At 42.7% G+C, this 23,880-nt stretch overlaps 1 protein-coding gene across 1 annotated transcript in view; it reads right to left on the bottom strand.

Annotated features, from left to right (window-relative positions):
* Positions 1 to 23,880, bottom strand: part of CHMP4C (charged multivesicular body protein 4C) — a 179,326-nt gene that overhangs the window by 30,942 nt on the left and 124,504 nt on the right. The window contains exon 2 of the mRNA XM_086965938.1: positions 7,755 to 7,932. Coding sequence (XP_086822064.1) covers positions 7,755 to 7,932 — 178 coding nt within the window. The remainder of the gene's footprint in view (positions 1 to 7,754; positions 7,933 to 23,880) is intronic.

The raw sequence follows: 23,880 nt of genomic DNA, 5'->3' as shown, positions 1-23,880 counted from the left end.
GGCAGATATGGCTTTCCTTTCGTCCCTTCTGCAGAGGAGGGTCTCCCTCTAGGGAACAGGGTGACGAGGTCACGGTGCCAGGCTGATCTACAGCATGGGAAACGCATAGAACAAATCGTTCCCACACAGTGGTGACAGTCGGGGAATCCTTTCTTCTAGCTTCAGAGGATTACACTCCTGCGCTGCATTCGTCATTATCCATGTAGCAGGGATAATTTGCATTACCTCCAAGCTTGATTCTTCTTTAAAAAAATACACGTGTTCCTGTGCATTTATAATACTGAAAAATCCCACATGCATTCAGATATGGCTGTAGCGCTAGTGCATAACCAATGGCTGCTTGCAAATAATTAGTAGCCTGTCTCTCCTTGGAGTTAAACAGTCAAGTGTCCTGAGTCGATCAATGTGATCAGTGTCCCCACTTTGTTTTTGCCTGCCCCAGCATAGTGTGCAGCAGCGTTAGGCACAGGTAGCAAACAGTGTGCCGTACAGAAGGCCTCAGAATAATTAAAAGTCAGTAAGTAAATAAAGATATTGTAATTGTAACAATACATGATGTATTGGAACTTCATAAGATTATATCTCATGATGTAAGGAATCGTGTCACCGTCACGCATACTAGATGATGAGGCAGGGCGACAGGCAGAGATAAATGCAGGTATTATGCATTGCATAAATAAACCGACGTGAACTGAACACCCTGTGATTCTGGGCAAATCTCTTAATTTCCCTGTGCCTACAAAAAACAGAACCTCTCCTGCTTGTAATGTATCTGGTGCTCATGTAGCGCTCCAATGCCCTCAGGTCGAGTTTGTGAATATGTAAAAAAAAACTGCAAACCCAAGGTTGGATGCTGTCCAGCAAACCAATGCAGCTGCTGAAGCGAGGGATCTCAGCTCTGCTACTTGAGTTCCTCATAGTTCATTTTCACTTTGCCTTCACGAGGCCTCAGCATAGTGTTAAGAGCAGTTATCCAATTATGTGTTATGTGGTGTTTTATAGATATCGCCACCACATGCAACTCGTGGCCTGCCTCAGAGTGCAAGAATCTAAAAAAGACAACTATAAACTTATACAAGCAGGTACCAAAACAGAAATAACACTAAACGTCACTATTAGACCATGTTAGCATATGTATTTTCCAAAATGTAATGCTGTTCCAAGTGTTATCTGACTACCCCTAGTATGTGTCACAGGGTTTGAGCATGTTCAGAGGGGCTGAGCAACTGTATTGTCTGCCTTTCCAGCCCTGAAAGCAACTCACTCAGCCCTCCCTCCCTCCCTCCCTCACAGCACACTGCACCTCAGTCATAGCAGGAGTTCCTCTATCCACGTTTGTTCTAGGGTGCCTACCAAAACTACTTAAGATTAACCCTATTATTAAAGCAGTGGCGCACCAGCATCACTATCCCACCTTCAGTTCTGTGGGGAACACCAGCTACCACCTACCTAGGGTTGCAGGATAGATTATTTCACACTATTACATCTGGCTTTCACCAGTGCCAGTTGAGGATCTGGGTCAAGTGATAGAGTACGTGGGTGGAGCCAGTGGAGGAAGTGGGTGGAGCCAGTGGAGGAAGTGGGTGGAGCCATACGAAGTGGGTGGGGCCTCCTAAAAAAAATTGAGCACCTGTACTTAATATTTTACAAATTAAGCACTGCGGTCCTTGGATGCTTGATTCCGGTCTAGGAAAGACATGGCTTGGAATTTCAGGCTGGACTGTTCCCATGAGGCACAGGGTCAAGGCTGATTTGCATATAGCCATTGTCTGACCTAGGGTGGTGTGGAGTGCAACAAAACGATGGATTTAGGCCCAGATCGTTGTACTGGGGTGAATGTAAGACATTGTTCTGCATTCTGTCCATCAACTGTGTTTTTTGCATTTTTCACCCCGAGTGGGCTGGGTATGCTCAGACGTGAGTCCCAGGCTCTCCACATCACTGGAGTCAAGCTATCCAGGCTGAAGAAGGCTGATAGCCAGAAAACGGTCCTTGGATGCTTGATTCCGGTCTAGGAAAGACATGGCTTGGTTATTCGGCTTATTCGACTTTAAGTGGTAAAGGTTTTTCACGTCTTGCGAATTGGCACTTTCCTGCATAAAGTTATTAAATGTGTAACACCCTCTCCTTTCACCATAAGGAAGAAAATTGGCTGTCAGGTTTGCTTTGTTTAATGATATCAAATAAGACAACACAACTATGTTACTACCTAGCTAAATGTGGGCTAAGTAAATGAGTTTCCAACTGCAAGATCAATATCTACTTCTGCCTCTGGACAATTTATTCCAGGTCCAGCCCTCAAACACTACTCTGAAATGTGATTGAATGAAGAAGCATGGCCCCAGTCAAACCAATAGGTACATCATTATATTGGATATTTCACGTAAGCAGGAGGGGAGGCGAGCAGAGGATCAGAGATCAACCTTGTCCTTTATTCACCACCATAATGAGGATCTTAGACCTACAACAATCAGAGTGTACATAACTGAGTTCTGAACAACGTTCCATATTAACTGGACTCTCAGCAAAGTGAGTGGTAAATTCCCCCATCCACTTGTCGTCGGTGGTCAGATATTTAGTTCCCCCAAGTAAGTCTTAGCCATAGTCATATGAAATCTTTAAAAGCATTCAAATTGAACACACTTCACTTTTTAGGTCTCGCTGAACCAGCGCGCATGCGCCGTCAGCAAGACATTTAGTAAGCTTAAAGCGGGTTTTAAAAGTGCTACCCACCACAAGCTTGCAGGCAACCAGCTTGCTAGAACGCGCACATGCGACGTGCACAGCACTTTTCCCCGTCGCGCGCGCACCACTCGCGTCACCAGCCGCGATTACTTTCACTTTTGCGGCGCCGCGATTATTTTCACTTTTGCCACGCCGCGATTACTATCACTTTCGCGGCGCGGTGCGCTGTGTGGCACTTGTTAAGAGTGCGTTTTCACGCAAATGTAACTTTCTCGTGGAATGGTAAAGAATTTTTTTTTAAAACAAGATGGATGCACGTCATCATGAGGCTGCCCTAGAAAACCTGACAACCAGCAGCTCTAATCGGTGCCACGGGCTGCCACTAGCATTCTCAGATCTCTCTATGCAGATAGATAGCCAGTAGATGTAAGGTCAGTTCATCTTAGCTATCAGAGTCTCCAATGAACAAAGGACCTGAGTGTGTAAGAAAGACATGCATGTGGCCAGCAACTGTTCTCCTTTTGCATCACTTTGTGTTTAACACCCATGTCTGTTAACTTTACAGCAGGCCTGTCTTTATCTTTCGTGCAGCTTGTTCTGAAAATGCCAAGTTCAGACACAGGGCAATGTAGCACTACATCCTGGCCAGAGTAAACTGCTATCTGCGTTCATAATTAGTTGCATTCTGGCTACAGGTGCCTTTTAAAGACAGTTTGCTTGTTATTGGTAACTGCAGATAGACTGCTCCTGCACTAACTCACAGCAGTGCGCTGAAGAGGGCATAAATGGACATCCTTATGAATGCGGATAAAGATGGAGCTGTCAGGTGCTATTTGCTCACTTCTGCCTCTCTGTAGCTGACCTTATGACATCACAATTGAATCCAGAAGTATGGTGGCTGGTGATGTCACAAAAGCATTATATGCACTCAGTGAAGCGATTCTTTGAGTCTGTGTATGAGGCTCTTGGAGCTAGGTCAAGCCCATGAACCGACTGTAGTTTTTGATTTTGTACATGCTTATATCTGATGAACTGCAGGCTCACTTCAATCCATACTAAAATGCTGAGAAACTCAACAACAACAAAAAAATCAGCAGATATAATGCACATCAAACAGTCAGTTTGCGAGAATTATAGCACAAGTTTAGTATGACCACTCACTGCAAACGAGCAGCACCTTCTACAGACAATGGCGTCCCAGCTTCTGGTTCTGAACAGGTGCCTGGCCCTTCATCCAGACCTCCTGCCCGAACTGCCACTGCTGCTATCTTGGCACCTGCTGGTGTGACAAGTCCTCCTCTGTGCCCACCTCCTACGCCTGCTTCACCACCACCATTCAATGCTGCCTATGGACCTGCTCATCGTTACCTCTTCTGTCCAAGGTAAGCAACCTCCTCTCACATACTGGATCCTACTGTGGGTCTGGCCTGCAATCCTTACTGCTCCTCTGAGCATCTGGTTGGTGGTGGGATACATCCTAGCTGCAAAATGGGGGGTTACTCCGAGACACAACAGTGCTAAACGTTCCCTCGCGTTTGTCCATTGCTCTGCCTATAAGACTAACTCCTATGTATTGAAGTTGGAAAGTCAGACAGACAATGAATTCTCTCATCAATTACAGTTAACCCATCGTTTCCACAGTGGTCACTGTAGTATCCTGTGTTTCCCTTTAAATGTCTTGTTCTTACATGCTTTGACATCACTTGGCGAACCAATCATAAAATGGTCTGAGTGGAAAGAATACTTTCTCAATTACATTGCTACTTTGGAGGATAATGTTGGCTTCTTGTCTCCTGAACGCAAAATGCGTATGCTTTTACAAAGCTTGGGTCCGGAAGGCTTGAGAGTTTATAATCAGATGCAGAAACCGGAAAGAGCAGGCGATACTGACATCTTCAAAAATGCAATTTCTGATTTGACTGAACATTACTCTCCTACAGTTTGTATTGGTGTTACCAGACGAGCATTCTTTAAAAGAAAACAACTGGAAAATGAGTCAGTTGAGGAGTACGTTTCACAATTAAAATTACTAGCCATGCATTGCAAATTTGGAGTACTGCACAACGAACTTATTCGTGATCAAGTTGTTGTATGTTCTAGGAATAAGAGTATTCAAGATAGACTATGGATTGAGGGAGAGTCTAGTCTGAAGGATGTGATAACTTTATTGAAAAAAGCTGAATTATCTGATAGAAGCTCTAAAGCTTTAGCTGATCAGTCTGGAACTACTACTTCTACTCCTACAGTTACAAAATTTCGGTAAAAACTAATAAGGAGTTTTCGGACAAGAAGGGTGATAAGAATTTTCAATCTAATAGGAATTTTCAAAGGTCTTCTAACTCAAAATCTTTCACCAGGAAAACGTATAATAACAACGATTCCTTTTCCTTTGCTTGTTATCGTTGTGGAGAGAAGAACCACAATGCAGGTTTTGAGAAATGTCCCGCTAGATCCGTTAAGTGTTCTAATTGTGGGGTTGTAGGGCATTATGCTAAAGTCTGCAATAGAAGTACTTCACAGCCATTTAAAATATTCCATGTTAATGATACTGATTCCTCTGATTATGATTCTGACATCGATACTCCTTCACCTTCTACATCTGAAAAGTTTCAATGCAATATGGTGATGTGTGCTGACAAGAGTGTTAAAAGCTACTGTTAAAAACTTTGTGCATTGTCATAGATGGTGAAATTCTTTTACTTTTGAACAAGTTTTTTTTTTAGTTACTGGAGTGAGTGAAGATGCAAAAGTGAGTCAATAGTGAGTGTTTTCAGGTAAGATAGGTAAGTTCAAATAATTTTTCTCATTATATAAAGTTGAAAGATGTGCGAGTCTCAGATTTCATAGAGTTTGCAATGTTCCATAAATTGTTCAAGCTGATAAAATAATATCAAATTTTCGTGGAAGAGTGAATGATGAAATTGTTATGGGCTTATTGAGTGATAGATCCATCTGTAGGAAATACTCCATTTTCTCTTATAGATGGTGGAATGCTGTTTTTTAAAACTAAACCTGCATGGATAAAAAAAAAAAAATGTGTTTTTATGAAACATAATTTAGGAATTTGTTATTTATATGTATTTATACTGGTTATACAATTTTTTTGTTATTGTTTTTATTGTTTTAGAAAAAGGAGGATAGGTATTTCTTATTTTAGAAAAAGGGAGGATATGTAGTATCCTGCGTTTCCCTTTAAATGTCTCGTTCTTACATGCTTGCATCTCTTGTGTATCCCTTTGAATACTGGTGTTCTGTGTTCCACAGAGCACTGTTAGAATTCTGTGATGTACCACTGTATTCATTCTACCATCTGTCACTGAAGTACTTGGATGTGCTTTTCTTTATGGATTAAATCTACAACTTAATTCTTCTTCTGGTTGTCATACTTGAAAGGGAATGCTAAAGCCACCGACTGTCAGAGTGTGCCAGCACCCCCGCCCCCACTTCCTACACAGACCTTGCAAGTTTACCTTTCATAACACCCAGAACATGCCAGTTGTGATTCATCTCGCAATGACTAAGCAAGGATTTGTTTGTGAACCCAGCGAAGGAAACATCTCCAGTGTTCCTGTGGGACATAGAAAATGTGATTTCACAGCAGAAAGCATTAATTTTGAACTTCCTCCCTGTCCCATCTTCGTCATGGACTCTTGTTTCATAAGCACCACCAGCAAGGACGTCATACTTTAAACCAGGCATTAATCTCTGGTTGGCAAGCATTCCTCCCAATCACTTTGTTTACTTTATTTGTTCCTGAAAGTCGGTACTGCTTAAAGTGCAACTGAATCCAAAGGATCTGAAGTATGATTCCTTTCCTATTGCCAGAAAATGAAAGCATGTGTAGGTCAGCACAGTATAGGCATGTTTGGTGTCAGTGAGAGGACAGGATAAATTATCAGGAGTAACATAAAAACAAATGCATTAATCCAAGCAATAAAACTCAGCCCCAAACATACCTATGGAAGTGAAAACATGGGGCTTTTGATTAAGTCTGATGGGAGATGAAATGACTCATGTCCTATTAGAATTAGTACAAAGAACAATAAAGAGAAAGTAATGAAGATGTACGAGGAAGAATGGAGCGAAAGTAATGAAGAGGACCCTAAATAATCCAAACATTTTGTTTCATTTTCTATTACAGATTACTTTGACTTGGCACGCATCCTTCCCACTGCCTCATCGCCCTCCCCAAAAACAGAGAAAGAGAATGTTATTCTGTTTTATGTACTATGTCCCTTGACTCTCCTCCCTAAAGGCTCGTCGTCAGCTCGAACGAATACTCGAAGCCAAATTCACCACATATCCGGGACTGTGCTTAATCTTTCATGTCATTTCTATGATCCTTTTATACCTACTAATAATATATCTGTTTGTAAATGAACAGTTCTGTAAAAAAGAACAAGCATTGGCATCGCCAATAGGTTTCGCTTTTGGGACCTTATAAGTATTTAGTTATGCAGCACAATATCCTTGGTGCAACAACATCAACTGTTGCATGGCTAAACACTTATAAGGCGCCAAAGGCGAGACCTATTGGCAATGCCAATGCTAGTTATGTTTACTCGCTGAGATTGAACATGGTATGTACTACTTGGTAGATTCACCAACATTAAGACATGAGAATAAATTACTATGTTTTTCCAAATATTTCACTATAGTGTCCCCTTACAAACTTAACATGTTCCCAGATCTGCTGGTATGCGTTTATTTGAACTTTCCTGACCCACATCCCAGACACAATATATGTTTTCAAAGATTCAGGTAAGGTAAGGGAACTGGGAATTGTTGCCATTCCCTGCTAAGCTTTGCTATTCTAATAAATAAATAAAATGGTCTTGTTACCTAAAGTAAGCAGTATGGTGATGGCTTTGTTGCCTTAGTAGAGAATGGCCAATTAAGTCCAATACAGCAGGGATACCAACGTGGAAGACGATGGAATTACAGAGACAGAAGTATGGCCAACATTACTATATGGCGATTTTAAATCTGCTGGCTTTCCCAAATGGCATTTGACAGATATTTTTAAAACATGCATCTCTGCCCTCTAATGCAAATTAAAAAAAACATACATGTTTTCATGAACCGATTTCATAGCTTTTGCAGCATAGCCCATGTTCTTTAACACTTCTGTGTTGGTGTGGGAGTTCTCCAGTGCCTCCCTCTGGAACTCAATAGTGGAAAGTGTTCCATCGATTTGCACCAACTGCTTCTCGAAGCGCTTCTTTCTCTTCAGAGCCTGTAGAGCAGCTGCGGAAAAACAGAAACAGTCATGTAAGCTGGTCTATCACATGGCTTTACTGTCAAAAAGGCAAACGCTTGGAAAAATGTCTTACTTTTAAATAAATGCTTGAACACTATTGGGAAAGGCTTGCAGGACTGCCAAATATTTCCACTAAATAGAGTACATATGATGCATGGGGTAATGTTCTTTTTATAGGAGAAGGTAGAATATATTGAGCCTCGTACACCTTTGGGGAACCCCTAGACTCTGTGCATGGCAGAAACTGCTGTGAAACCCGTGGGTGAGCCCAGAAAGCTAAAGATTTCTGAAAAGTAGACAGAATTCAACAAGAGGTAATTTGTGTAGATCTCTCCAGGTTTTTCTGAATAAACTAAACCTTGAAATAATACTATATTGAAAATGAGTAGAAAAAAACATCCATTTGTGACAATGCTTTCATTTGTAACTTCTTGTCACAATCGCCGATTTACAAAAGCAATATACCACTATGTCCGCTAGACCCTTCTGCTTGTGGGGTAATATAGGGTTTGTTGGTTTTCCAAGAACTTAAGGTACTCAGAGCCAACAACTGAGGTGCACCTTACAATGGTTAATCAAAGTGTACCAGGTATAGAGCAATTCATATGATAAAATATTATAAAGAGTGAAAAATGGATATCAAGTAATCCTATGAATTTCTGAAATGGGCACTAGATACAAAGTTTAAGATCAGTGGTTATTTGCACATTTCTAAATATATGAGTATCCATTCTAGCATGTGGTTCAGAAAGCCATCTCAAAATGTATTCTTACACACTGGCTTACCTTTGGAAGGCACAAATGCAGAGAAATACAATTCATAATACCAAACATTCTACTATTCTGTATTACCCCAAATCCCTTGATAAAAATGGTACCTCACTTGTATGGGTCGGCCTAGTGTCCGCGACAGGAAAGGACTCAAAATGCAGCTTAGACATCACGTTTTTCCACTGAAAATTTACTCTTTTTTGCAATGTCGGAAGCTCGGGATTTTGGGCCCTAACTCAGCTAGTATGTATGGAAACCTAGCAAACCTCAAAATTTCTAAAAACTAGATACCTAGGGGAATCCAATGTAGCATGAATTGTGTGGATCCCACAATGTGTTCCTATCCAGAAGCCTTAACAAACCTCAAACTTTGACTAAAAAACACATTTCCTCACATTTCTGTGAGAAAAACTTCTGGAATCTATGGGGAGCCACAAATGTCCTACCACACTGCATTTCCCCAAGATGTCTGATAAAAATGGAACCTCACTTGTGTGGGTAGGGCTAGTTTCCGCAACAGGAAAGGCTCTAAAACAAAGGCACATTAAACTTTTCCACTGAAAAGTGACCCTTTTTGCAATGTTGGTAGCTGTGAATTTTGGGTCCTAGCGCAGGTTGCACCTAGGGAAACCTAGTAAACCTTCCCATTTTGAAATCTAGACACCCACAGAAATAAAGATTGAGGTGACTTGTGATGCTTTCACTAGATTTTCATACTGTCGCAAGCCCTCGCAAACCTCAAAATTAGATTAATAAAGAAAAAAAAAAGTCCTCACATTTCTGTGATGGACAGTTAAAGAATCTGTGGAGACACAAATGTCCAACTATCTAGCATTTCCTCAAGCTTTCCGATAAAAACGGTAACTCATTTGTGTGGGTAAGCCTAGTGCCTCAAACAGAAAAGTGCCCAAACCACAATGTGGAGACACCAAAAGGGAAATCTAACAAAGCCAGACATTTCTGCAAACTAGACAACCAGGAAAGTCCAGGGTAGTGTGCCTCGCATGGGTCTCACAAAGTTTTCTCATCCACGATGTCCTGCAAACCTCAAACTTTGCCTAAAATACAGCATTTTTCGAGCAGTTTTGTGATGTCAATCCCAGAATCTTCAATAATACACTAAAATATTACCAAAGAGTATTCTAATAAAAACGCTACTCCTCTTGTGTGGCTAGGCCTAGTGTACATAACAGGCATGCATCAAACCAAGGTCAATGGGAGTTCTGCAAGCAACTCTCATTGACCTTGGTTGGAAGTGTCTCAGTTGGGGGCACTACACCCAACCACAGAAGTGGGGTAACATTTATATGAGAACAAGTGGGGGAAACGCTGGGTGGTAAGACTTTTGTGAGGAAAAAGTGTAATTTTTGTGAAAGTTTGAGATTTGCACGGCATTGTGACTAATAAAATCTTGTGAGATGCATGCAAGGCACACCACCCGGACTCCCCTGATGCCTAGTAGTCAGAAATGCCTGGGTCTGGGTTTCGCTGGATGACCAATGAGCCCGGGCCCAAAGACCAGAATTACTCCTATTACCAATATCGCCATATTGCGTTTTGGGGCCTTTTGTATCACAGGTACTAGGCCAAGCCACACAAGAGGGGAAGCGTTTTTATTGTGACAATTGGCTGAACGCCGAGTGGTAGAATTTTGTGTACGCTGTGATTTCCTGAAGTTTAGGTCACAGAAAATCATAGAAAATAAGCAGTTTTAAGCACAGTTTGAGATTTGCAGGGCATTGTGGGTAAGAATGAGTCATGGGAACCACACGAGGCCACCATCTTGGGACTGCCCCAGGGTTGTTGTTTCATAAATGTCTAGGTGGCAGCTAACAAGCCCAAACCATGCAGCCATGAACCATAGAAATAGGGAGATATTGGGACTTAGCCCCACTCTGCTAGATAGATATATATAGGTATGTAGGGAGTACCCGGCTTCCGGCTCACAGGAGAATACTGCAGCACATAAGAGCAATTTCCAACAAGGATCAATCCTATCCGGTGGCGCGCCATTTTCAAAATACCCATGAGAGTGACCCAAGACATCTCACTTACTATGTCATTGACTGTATCTTGCCCCTCAAGAGAGGAGGCAATAGGGATGCACTTTTGAGGGTCTTAGAAACTCGTTACATCTTGGAACTGAACAGTCGTACTCCTGGAGGTCTAAACGCCAGTGAGGACCTTTATACCGGTTTATGATTCCTCAATAATTGTTTTTACAAACATGGGCATTCGCCCATTTACATTATTGAAGACAAAAGACGTACCTCATACTAAATGGTAGCCACTATCTGTATTTCTGTTGGGTTTCTGTACCATCTTGCACTATGGTATGTAGCTCTTCAATAACATCAGTCAGATATCTGATTTTATAGGGAGGGGCTCCTCCTTTCACAATTTAAGAAAAATTACTCACTTGCACTTAGCACTTTTATTAATCTAGTTTGCACTTTGCTATAATGTCTGCTCTATGCCACATAATGGGAATAACAGGTAGAATTGTCCATGTTTACAAAGTTTATTGTTTACATGTAGCACTAGACACTTTAATAGAGATTCCCACTTGGGATAAATTTTATACATGTTTTTTCAAAAGTTAGGAAGCGTGGTCTTTGGAAAAATGAAATCAACACTGTGTTTTTATGTCTTATATATTTATTTATATATATGTTTATTTATTTGCTCTATGTTGCACAATTGTATATTCATATACCCACTGTGGGTTGTATCCATGACCAGGAAAGCTATGAATTATTTGTATAGTCCCCTGTTTGTTTCCATGAACTTTTGAAAACTTGTTTACATATGTGGGTGGTTAAGTTTAGTCCACCTTCTGTGTCATTGATGTTGTATATATTTCCCTTGTGGCTTTGCGATCACATCATTTGATCAAGACAGTGGATACTGTCGAAACGCGTAATGGCAAGCATGCTGAGCAAAATTGAGCAGGAATAAAACGCACTTTGTTTGGCACCATTTCTGGGTTCCTCTCTTCGTCTTTTCCAGTCTGTTAACTATTGTGGCAGTGCTGGAATTTCCTTGACGATAGATAGATAGATAGATAGATAGATAGATAGATAGATAGATAGATAGATAGATATACACTTTAAAAAACCATATGCTTCAGGCCTTATATAGTTAGGAATTAGCATTTAAAAAAGCATTGAAATTGCTCCTATATAGTTAGTTGAACTAACTATATTTCGCGCACCCGCAATCCACTGCTGATGATGTCACATATTACATCATTCATGACATGGTCAGTGACATCACTGATGACATCACTGATGACATTTCAAATGACATCACTGATGTCATTTGAGATATATAGATATAGATAGATCAAGATATAGATAGACAGATAGAGATGTATAGATAGAGATATAGATAGAGATATAGATAGAGATAGAGATATAGATAGATAGATAGATAGAGATATAGATAGATATATAGATAGAGATAGATAGATCGAGATATAGATAGCTAGATAGAGATATAGATAGATAGAGATATAGAGATATAGATAGCGATATAGATAGATAGATAGATAGAGATATAGAGAGATAGATAGAGCTATAGCGATATAGATATATAGAGATATAGATAGAGAGAGAGAGAGAGAGATAGATGGATGTATATATACCCTCTTGCCATGCAGTCCCCATGGGGGGAGAAAGAGTTAATTGCCCATTCTGGGATAGCAGTATTGCCTTGATGCCAGACTAGGGGCCTTATGTATGAACACATTTTCCCATAGACACAAAATGGGCAAAACCTTTTGATACATCTGGCCCTTACTCACACTAGCCTTTAGTATGTTGTGATTTTTGTTTTGGTGCCTTGTTGAAATCCATGGTGTCTAGTGGCCTTTCTGTCACCTGGGGGCACATTTTGGGTAAAAACTTTCAATCCACATCCCAGGAGAGTTTGGGGGCAGAGAAACACCCCCACACCATTTTTTTAAGCAAAACAAAGTATGGTGGCCAGCTCAACCAGGCATCATGCCATGCTCCCACCCCAGAACAGGTTCATCAGTGTTTCTGCCCACCCCTATGGGTGGATCGAGGGCATTTACCCATAATTTGAGGCATGTAGTTTAATTGGAGTGCTGACTGTCAAAGTGAATTTGAAAACATTAAGCAAGAGATAAGAGAAGCACCAAATATAAAAACCTCTGGGGCAGGAAGACATACAAAAGTAGTTACTGATGCTACAAATAAAGGATTGGGTGAGGTGCTCCTATAACTGGATAGTGGTGTGGAAAATACCATTGATGTGTTTCAAGGGGGCAAAGCATAACTATCCTGTAAACTAAAAGGATGTTTTAGCTGTATGCTGGGCTTTAAAATAGTTCAAATATTTTCTATGGGGCTGGACGTTCACTGTCAGGACTGACCACAAACCTTTAAAAGAGATATTTGTGAAAAATGTATTAGATAGCTTCTGTGCCAGAATACGTAAATGGGTTGTAGAGTTACAAGAGCACATCTTCTCTGTAGAATATATGCAAAATTCTGATGAAGAGAAGTTTGATGATATGATCTGGGCCAATGAGAATGTGTTTTGTGACTGATGAGCAATTACTAAGGAAGAGTGGAAAGCAAAAGCCATGTGTGATGATGTTTTCAAAACAATTATACTGTATATTCTGAATTAGTAGCCTACTTAAACAGGTTAAATGAAACAATCTGTCCATTTTAGATGGTATAAGATGAACTTTTACTTCATGGTGAGTTGGTATTTAGAGGAGTTGGTCTTGTGGCTTCCAACAACATGCGGAGCAGAATTATTGGTAATGCCCATGAAGGACATTTGGGTATTCTTAAAACCAAAGAAAGGATTAGATCTAACTTTTGGTGGCTGGGACTAGATTTAGAAATAGAGAGGAAGATTGGAACATGCTATAAATGTAAATAAATTGAGAAAATTCATAAGCTGTGTAACATGGCTTGCAGAAAGCTTCCAACGTGGCTTTGGCAATTTTGTTGATGCATTGAAAGGAGAGCGGTCGACACCCTATGTTTTTGAGGTAGTGCATCTCTTCTCCAGGTGAATTGGAAGTAGTGTTTGTGGCCAATAGAACACTAGGAGCGGTTATTTACTTTCTAGAGTGTCTTTTTAAAGAAGAGATATTCCTAAAGGCATATTAATGGAAATTGAAGTGCAACTCATAAGGACATAGCACTGACAAAGGGGGCCATGTTACAGATGCTGTCCCTAAACAGAGAGGAAATAGAGCTCAGAAAATCTACTGTAAGGGCTAATCTTATTGTTGCCAATCCCCCAGGACCTGAACTTTACCTTGTTTTAGTTAATCGTTCTTACCACAGGTTTCTTTTAACACGTTTCTGACTAAATATGATCTATTTGAATTTAGGTCACCGCCCTGCATGGAGCACTCCTGAACACGGCTGTAAGGACGAAGTTTCTTGTTCCCATCCTTAAGGAGGCAGGGTTTTTTCAAGTCAAGCCCGCTCTCCTATATCTACAACTATTAAACAGCCCTAGGGTTATCTTTCATGTTGCCAGTTATTTGGTGGGTGCTGTGAGGGTTAGGAACAAGAGAATGATGGATTGTAATTAACTGTATTTCCATAAAGCTGGATTTTTTTGTATTGTAAATATTTTTTTTTGTTATTGGGTAATGTAATATGGCAGCTAATTTTTTTGTGACATGATTTTTTTAACATGTATGAAATTTGTGGGATATTTTTAAATATTATAATTGTAATCGTTTTTAAAGTGTTCTTGAATGTATATTACGTATCACCGTCTTTCTATGATATTGAATTATCGAAATAAAGTATTTTGACTGACTTACTGAAGTGCAATTCTTCTCCAAGAAACGTAATAATTGTATATAAAAATAAAGAATTTAACAAAAGAAATCTGCATTATATCGTTCCAAATCTAACAGCCTGGTATAAAGGTACAACAGAACCCTTAAAGAGGGTTATCAGTTAGCTAAGAATAGTAGCTTAGATTGAAGAAGAAAAATAAAAAGAGACCATAAGAAACCACATTTTTTGCAACTATCACCTCACATTTCAACTGGGAGATCTCCTTTAGAACTTTTCAGAGGGAGGAATCCCAATTCAAAATTGGTCCCACGGTGGATGGATAGGAACATGGGTTAGGTGAATATTTATGTCAATGACAACGTGAGTAATAGGGAACGGAGGTAAATCGTAAATAAGACAAAGGAATTTGGTGCAAGACAAGACATGTAGTGAGAGAATTGAAGGTAAAAATGGGAAAGATTAGGGCTCATATAGGATCTAAACCTGGATCCAAGTTCACGGAACCTAGTAAGGTTATTAAATTGTTTAGAAACGCTATCAAAAGAGAAGATGGAAATGGTTGAACCTGAACAGAATGGCTGGTTTAAAGAAACCTTGTACTTACTAACATTATATACCAATTATATACCAATTACGGCTTTAATAACAATGCGACTACTGCAAAAGGGTAGTCAATCTAGTAAGAATATGTAGATCTAACCAAGTGTTAAAGAAAAGGTATCTTCCAAAATCCCAGCTATCTCAGTGACTATGAAAGGTCAAAAACTTTTTACAGTACTTTCACCATCTATTCACTTTAATGTACTTTTTTACATCCATTATTTATAGGTTTATTATATTAAGTGTCATATCTTAGAGTTATTTATTTTTATTAATTCAAAGCGGGGAGGTGTGCGGCAATTCTATGTTACTGGTCTCTTGACACAGAATACGGCCATGCCAATACAACCCATCTGTATTCCACAGCTGTGTCATGTTCTAGGAGGTTAATCCTGCATTGAAGCTGAAAGCGCAGGTATCTCTGGGCTGTAGCTGAGGTTGTATTAAAGGTATCTGAGCTCATACCTTGTTCCACGTGTGGTGTACGATTTGTAAGTAGGCTGCTAGCAGGAACTGACAAGGTTAAGCTTCTGTTCGCAAATCTGGGAGTCAAAGTGTATTTTTGTGTCTATTTACCATACCGCATTAACTAGAATATATGCTTTGGAACGCTACGTAGGAGTGGCAGACGAGCAACCCCCTGGGACTGGGCATTAGAAAAGCCACCATAGCATATGCTGCTAGCAATTTATACATATGGACAAAGGAGTATTATTAAACAAACATTAATACTGCCCTAAACAATACCATCAAAAAAGCCCAAGGTCTGACTCATCCGGCTGGAAAAGCCCCAGTCAGGAAATTACCTTGGTCATTCACAACTGCAACACTCAGTAAACCACCTAGTGCCCTCCCCCTCGTTACAGACCGGGATTACAATCAGGAACTCGTTGATTTTTATATAGTTTCAGCACGTACAATTACGCAATTTTACAAATTGACTTTCTGCCCTCGCACACATGATTCATATCCAAATAGAGAAAGCCATACGGATACGCTTCCTCGCAAATATGCTATTTTGCACTCTGATCCTCGGGAGCGGGTAGGTCCGGGCTACTGACTGCACGCCTATACAAGCCTGCCACCATTGTTATGTTATGTTATGTTATGCACTTTTGTATTGCGCACAGCTGCCCCAGCTAAGGGGCGTCCTGGCGCATGGCAGGCAATGTGCAACAGATAACAGAAACACAACACAGATAAAAGATCTATTTAAAAAAGAAACGATTTCAGAGCTTTGCGAAAGGCCAAGAGGTCAGTCAGTAGCCGCAAGTCCACTGGGAGGGAATTCCAGAGTTCAGCCGCCCTCACCCGAAAAGAGCGACCACCAGCCCAACACAACCTGTATCGGGGGACCACCGCGAGCGCTTGGCTTCCCGATCTCAAAGCGCGGGAAGGAACATACCACGACAGGAGGTCAGCAAGAATTGGCGGACCTACTCCCCTCAAGATCTTAAACGCCAAGCACAACACCTTGAACTGGATGCGTGATTTAATGGGGAGCCAATGCAAGGATCTCAAGACTCCTGAGACAGAGCTCCTTCGGGGTAAGCCTACAATGGCTCTAGCCGCGGCATTCTGCACTCGTTGAAGGCGGGTAGTCTCCGCCACGTTGGTCCCTACCAAAAGCGAGCTGGCATAGTCCAGGCGAGATAATACCGTGGCCTGGACTATCAGCTGCCTGGTACCACGGTCAAAGAACTTAAGAATGGGCCTCAGCGACCGCAAGATGCCAAAACAGCCGGCCGCGATTTTCTTCGAGTGGCCCTCGTAACTGAGAGCGGGATCCATCCACACTCCCAGATTCCTAAGTTCAGTGACCGGGAGAGGGACCGGCCCCAGTTCAATGGGCCACCACTTGTCCCCCCACAGTTCCGCCTTCCTGCCAACGATCATGATCTCGGTTTTCTTCGCGTTGAGCTGGAGACAGTTGTTCTTCATCCAGCTTGCCACCGCCCTAAGTCCACTCTGAAACCTGGGGGCATCCCGGTCCGCATCCCCGCTGATAGTCACCGCTAGCTGAGTATCGTCAGCATACGAGACCATAGTCATGTCCCATTGCTTGACGATCTCAGCCAGCGGTCTCACATATAGATTGAAAAGCGTGGGACTCAGCGAGGAGCCTTGCGGGACCCCCTGTCTCAGAGGAAGGAATTGGGACTGGTACGGTGGCAGCGCAACGCTAAAGAAACGATCGTTCAGGAAAGAGCGAAACCACTGGAGGGCAGAGCCACCCAGCCCGACCTCCTCCAGGCGATGCAACAGGATAGGATGGGACACGGTGTCGAACGCGGCGCTCAGATCTAATAAAACGAGCGCCGCTGTCTGCCCCGCATCCATCACTGTGCGTAGGTGTTCAGCCATGGAGAGAAGGGCAGACTCCGTGCTGTGACCAGCACGGAAGCCATTTTGGGTGGGATCCAAGATGTTAAACTGGATGAGGTGGGCCGAGAGAACTTTGTTGACATGGGCCTCCATTACTTTGGTAGGCCAGGGAAGCAAAGAGATAGGCCGATAGTTTTCAGGCTTGTCTGGGTCCAGTGAGGGCTTCTTTAGGATGGGGGAAACCATCGCCCGCTTCCAGCTACGGGGGACCGTGCCCGACTCCAACGAGATGTTGATCAGGGAGTGTACCGATGTCCGACCCACGAACGACTCATCTCTAAAGAGAGCCGAACTGAGAGGGTCGGCGGGGGACCCAGATTTCACCTGCTTTGCCAAGATGTTAAACCCTTCCAATGTCAACAGGGGAAGCGAGTGCAGGGCTGTGTCTCCACAGATGGAAATCGGAGACTCAACTGGGGGTCCTGTGGATGGAAAGGTCATATAGATGTTTTGGACCTTTTCCTGAAAGAACGCCGCAAGAGCCTCACAATGAGCAGTAGAGCCCGTCGTCGGAGCATCGGGGCGCTTAGCTAGAAGATCCTTCATCAATTTGAAAATAGTTTTCGAGGGGTTAGAGCTGTTGCCGACTTCGGCAGTATAATACAATGCCCGAGCACGGCACACAGCCCGATGGTATACTTTGACGGAGGCGAGATAGATAGCTTTTTTCCCCGAAGATAGATACATCTATTTCCATAGATTAGGGATGGTAAACATTTCCAGTAGGCAAACACTAGATGGCGCTTTAAGATCATCAAATCGCAATAAACACTAAACATTTTCAAGCAAATCCTTAAATTCGCTTTAAATACTTACTAGATTAATTTAATTTTGCAGTGGTACATATCTTTCTCCATTATTAGGCTAAAATGGGGACATTTTGATCTCCTGAATCATCCCCGCGGATAACCTACCTACATTCTTCTTCAAAGTTAGAGCCCATTTCCGGCTTTCTGTTCGCAGGCTTTATTTGTTTGTAGGCCACTCCGGTTGTGTTTGTTTGAGGAGCATACAGGGCTCAAGTCCTAAACAAGCATTTACAATGCAATGGTTTTGCCTTTGTTAAAGTTTGAGCTATTGGCAAAGCTTGTGACAATTTTTTTTTTAACATAAATAAATGGCATTGTTATTTGCAATGCCACTAGCTTTATCTTTCGCAAATGTCCCCCAACACATACCCACACAGAGCCCCCCCACACAATGCGAGCTCCACCACACACTGCGAGCCCCACCACACACACTGCGAGCTCCCTCCACACACTGTGAGCCTCCCCTATACACTGCGAGCCACCCCCTACACAGAGAGCCTCTTCCACACACTGAAAGCCCCTCCCCTACACACTGAAAGCCCCCCCCCACACACAGAGCCCCCCGCCCACAAACAGAGACACCATAAAAATGCACTTTCTAGAGTTCTGCAAATAATAAAACGTTAGAATGAAGTGTCACATCTGTTGTTAGTGGATCCTGCGATAAGTCCTACCATTAATTAAAAGGACACGTTGTATTACTTTCTTAAATATAGTATAATTGGTCTAAGTACAGATGATTTAGTAAAAAGGGATGGACTCAAATTCTTGAATCAATATTGAATCAGTCGATTTCGCAGGTTTCCATTCCATTGTTTTGATTTTGCCTGCGACGGTATAAGACGGTAGCAACCTGTCATTCGAGACAGAAAATATCGTGTGCACTTTTAAATTGAGCAAACTCGAATACTGCGAAAGCCTATTTGTGTGTCTTCCTCAGCATTAACTGTGCCTCTCCACCCTCAACCCATCCACGCCTAGGCAAGATTATGAGTTTTATCTTGTCCAGCACCCTTAGACACTCTCCTATCTCATGCCAGACACCGACACGGTCGTTTATACCTGCGTGGTAATCACGGACACAAAATCACCTGGTAGTCTATACTATATGCATAGGTTAGGGAGGACAGGAGTAGTGGCATAACTATTAACAAACGGGTTAAATGGTGAATGAGGCGGGAAAAGGGCAATTCTGACAATTTGGTGGTATTACAAAAATAAAACAAACTTTTCTTTATGACCAGTTATCAACAGAAAACAGGAGCAGTAATTTGACTCAAGGATTAGTAGGCCATGTGGTACAGCGGAAGACTAAAGTGTTTGAGCTACTTTTCGCTGTACCACATGGGCCAATTGACTTCGCAAGTATAAACATTGTCTGCTACGCACTAGTAAGCAAGTAGAAACGTTTTCTGCTACACACTAGTAACACACAAACTCTTCAGGACGGTGAATTAAAAAATAAAATTATATATATCACACCGGGATGTCTACCATCGCAAGCGAGAAATATCAATACGCCCTTGTATTCACTTCCCTCAGCGCAAGACAAAGAGAGACCCTCTGACTGGAGGACATGGACTTAAGTGTTCACAAACTGTTCCTTTAACCAAAGGAAGAGGTGGTATCCCAAGCGCCATATAGCATACATCCACCTTCACATTGTGGGACACAGTGACACTGCTGCTTGTAGGGGCTGTAGACTTCAAAGTCCACAAGCCCTACTAATTACCAAACCAGGAGGTGTAGCCCGAAGTGCTACGTAGCACACATTTACCTCCAGCAGTTTGGGATGTGCGTGAGTCGCAGCTGGGCACTATCTGGGAAAAGACTGGACCGAGAGCGAGCCTGTCTGCATCTGTTCATGGCCAAGGACACTGGGTTGTGACAAGTCTCTTCCACTCATGAAGCAAACATAAGGTGTACTTGCAACGCAAGAGAAAGACCTAAAAAAATTGCTTGAAGGTTCAACTGTTTTCTGTAGCGTGCAGTGGGGATCGTAAAGAAAGCGATTGAATTAGAGCAACAATTATCAATCAATGCCCCAAAACAGTCATCATCGTGAGTGGAGCTTGCTAACGTGCAGATCCACCGTAATCCCAGTGAGATGGGTGGCGAGGGTTGAGAGCCATCCCTGATTATGGAATGCAGCACTATCATTACGTTGCCTCTGACCGTCTTTGGTCCGGTTGCAAAAGGGGACTCGCGAGAGATCAACTTGTGTGGAAAAGAGCATATGTGCATTTTTACTCAACACCTCTAGTAACTCTACATTTGTTGACTATAATGCCATTTGTGAAAAACTTAAGTGTCTCTTAGAATCTAGCTTTCAGCCAGTATTACAGATTCCTAATTGAACGCTCCAAGCATCAGCTCAACGGGTGCATTAGACTGTCAACCCCAACTTCCATTCAGTTGTCCCACGCATACTCTTCCCCACTCATGCTGTAGCCCCTAATGCCCTTTGTCTGAAGCTGAGGCGGCAGGTGGGATAGGTCGGTGTGCCCAACTCCCCTTGAATAGGAGGGGACTTGGAAATAAATGAGTCTTCAGCTCACCCTCATAAATCTGAGGTGCTTCCTGTAATGAATTTGGCCATGCAGCGTGTCCATGTGTTGTAATCCTGAGAATTGTTCTTCAAATCAGTCAGCGGGGGCCTTGCGGGTGGCTAACATCAAGAAGGCTTCAGGTCTAAAACGTACACTTTGAGACGCATAGTGTGAGTGCTGGAGCTGTACAGCTAGTTATTGCATTCTTATGCACCGATGTGACATCACGGTACGTTTCTTATTTAAGATCTTGACACAGCATGTAAGGGCCTTAAGCACAGAGCGGCAGAACGCCTAACAAGTGAACAAACAAAAATATCTCATAAGAACAGGAGCTAAGTCTCTAGAAAGGTTGTATCTTTGTAGTGCAGCCAGAGAAAGACCAGATCCAATAGCAGAGCAAGGAGATGAGATGTGTACGCATACAAAAGTGTTGTGCGCGGCTGCGTTTACTCAAGGAAGCTGCTGAATGTATTGTTTGACTGGGATTAAACTCTTTCCAGGCACAATCAACATACTGTGGATGCACAAACATTTCAGTAGTAGTGTCTGTCGGGTTGTGTGACGCATAATCTGCAGCCCGTCTCTTTAAGACTGTACGAGCGAAGAGCGGAGACAGCTAGGGCATAGTTTTGATAATTAGTGTTTACCGAGTCCCAAATCGTGCCATACCCACACTTACCTACGCTTTGCTTTTTTCATTTTCAACTAAATGTTCCTTACATTATTCTTGTAGAAGTTACTTTATCTGGTCCCATAAATCCCAAAGTTTACAATTCATTTAGCGTATCCTTTGTAGAAAACCCTCACTTCCTGTATAAGTCTATTGCAATCTGTCACAATTAAATCATCATTGGTACCTGGAAAAAAAATATATATATATATTACGCGCTGCAAATAAAGATACAAATTTCAGCCTAGCAGCTAGATATATCTATATATAAACTGCGTTTTGCCTTATTCTATTTTAATGAGATGTGCTTTCATTTGATGGATGCAAAGTTGAAAGGGCCCGTATTTTTTTGCATCTGGGAGCCTTGTATTGTAGGTATTGTGGGGAGGAACGGTAGTCCTCAAAGTGACCACAACCCTCTTTTGGCCACCATAGCAGTATCCTAGGTCTTTAATAGTAATTATTTAAGTGGGGCTACCTACCTTTACCCTTTCAACAAAAAGTTAATGCGTCCAGGCTCAGCCTCTATCGGCCCAATGAAGAGTTAAAATGACAAAACGGCATGGGGTCTTCTCTTACCCACAGGTGAGCTGGAAGTCAGTCGGAGTCTAAAACCCGGGAGGGTCCATGCGGCCTCGAGAACAAACACCGACGACGGCCGGAGCAGGAAGGCGGGCATCAGGAAACAAGCGGGAGGGGGCGGGAAAGGGGGAGGAGAGACGCTGACGACGGCCGGAGCAGGAAGGCGGGCATCAGGAAACAAGCGGGAGGGGGCGGGAAAGGGGGAGGAGAGACGCTGACGACGGCCGGAGCAGGAAGGCGGGTGCCGGCAATGCCGGAACAGATTCGGGGGCGTACCCGGCTTTTGGCTGACGTCGCGTGACGTAGCCAAAAGCCAAAAATTCTCGGGAACGCCCCCGAATCTGGTCCGGCATTGACGGACAGGCCAGTCTTTCAATGGCTAGCCTCCATTTATGGAGCTAGCCAATGAAAGACGGAGGCCGTTCCTGTCTCCCGTATAGAGCTCAAGAGGTTTTCGCCTGCGCGAAAAAGATGCGCAGAGCGCATCTTTTCGCCAGGCAAAACCTAAAAAGAAGTGGGGGGACGCTCCAAGTTAGGTGGTGTCACCGGAAGTGACGTCACGAAATGTAGTCCCCTCTAATTATCAAAGGTTACAAGGCGATGGGGGCAGGTTGAAAGGGCAAAGCAGAATGTTTACTTTGGAATTCATCACCGTAGGGGAAATTAAAGCTGCGCTTGTTCAGTGCGTATTTATTGCCCACAGTAAATTTGCCGGTCTCCGTCAATAATGCTGAATACATACTGACCTTTTCTAATATACGGCTACAAGCGCCAGTATAACATACTGAACTGCTCCATCAACGTGAAACAACTTTAAGAGCTCTGTTCGTCTTCTCTCGACAATAGGAGGTGAGGTTTGGTGAGTGCTGAGCTTGTGTGCAGGTGCAGACTCCGGTACCGGCTCTATCTTTTGGGCAGGGGGGGACGGCGTCCACCATGAAAAAAGCCAGTAAAATAAGTGGGGGGATGCCGTCCACCCGCGTGGTACCCCGACTCGAGCCCTGAGAGCATAGCCTCTTCACCACCCTGAGATTATCTCCTTCCATCCTTCAACCAGTGCTCACTGAGAACTACGTTTTCCTTATTCGTGAAGCGCTCCATGAGACCGCACGTGTTTTACAGTGGTCTCACTTGTATGCTTCTCTTTTTTTTCCTCCACATTTCTTTATTGAGATTTTTGTAATAAAAAACAACCACGAAATAACATCTCGCATAGTACTCCATACTGTACAATGAGACAAATGTACATGCCGCGGGCCTAATGAAATTAAATGAACCAAAGATACAAAAAGGACAAGGGCCAGCCCATCAATCACCAGCACAAAGTAAAGAATGCTTGTTACGACATCCTCGTGCACAACGCCAACTCAAATGAAACACATTCATGCGACTCTGGGCAATAGCTCGCTTAATCTTCCCAACGGCCCCCTGCGCCTTGAGACCCCTTCGGGGGTGATTCGTGCGCTATACAAGTACTGGATTTACATTTACATTTTTTACACATCCTTGCCAAATCACACAGTGGCACCATGTGTCACATGATTTTGGGTCTCTTCACACGGTCATCCCGTAAAGAGCTGAATCCACACGGTGGTAGGGAAAACTAGCTGAATACCTCTGATAACAGTGTATTTCCAGCTCGTTTTTACAGTCTGTATTCAGCCGATGCCCATTATAAGGTATAAAAACAACCCAGGATATCGGCAACGGCCTCGATGTCCCTTTGTTTTTTATTGTAGAGGGGTGGGGTGCTTGGTCAGGG

This window comes from Lissotriton vulgaris, chromosome 4_1, assembly GCF_964263255.1.
Source record: "Lissotriton vulgaris chromosome 4_1, aLisVul1.2, whole genome shotgun sequence".
In the NCBI taxonomy this organism is placed as follows: domain Eukaryota; kingdom Metazoa; phylum Chordata; class Amphibia; order Caudata; family Salamandridae; genus Lissotriton; species Lissotriton vulgaris.
This window is presented reverse-complemented; position numbering and strand designations above follow the sequence as displayed.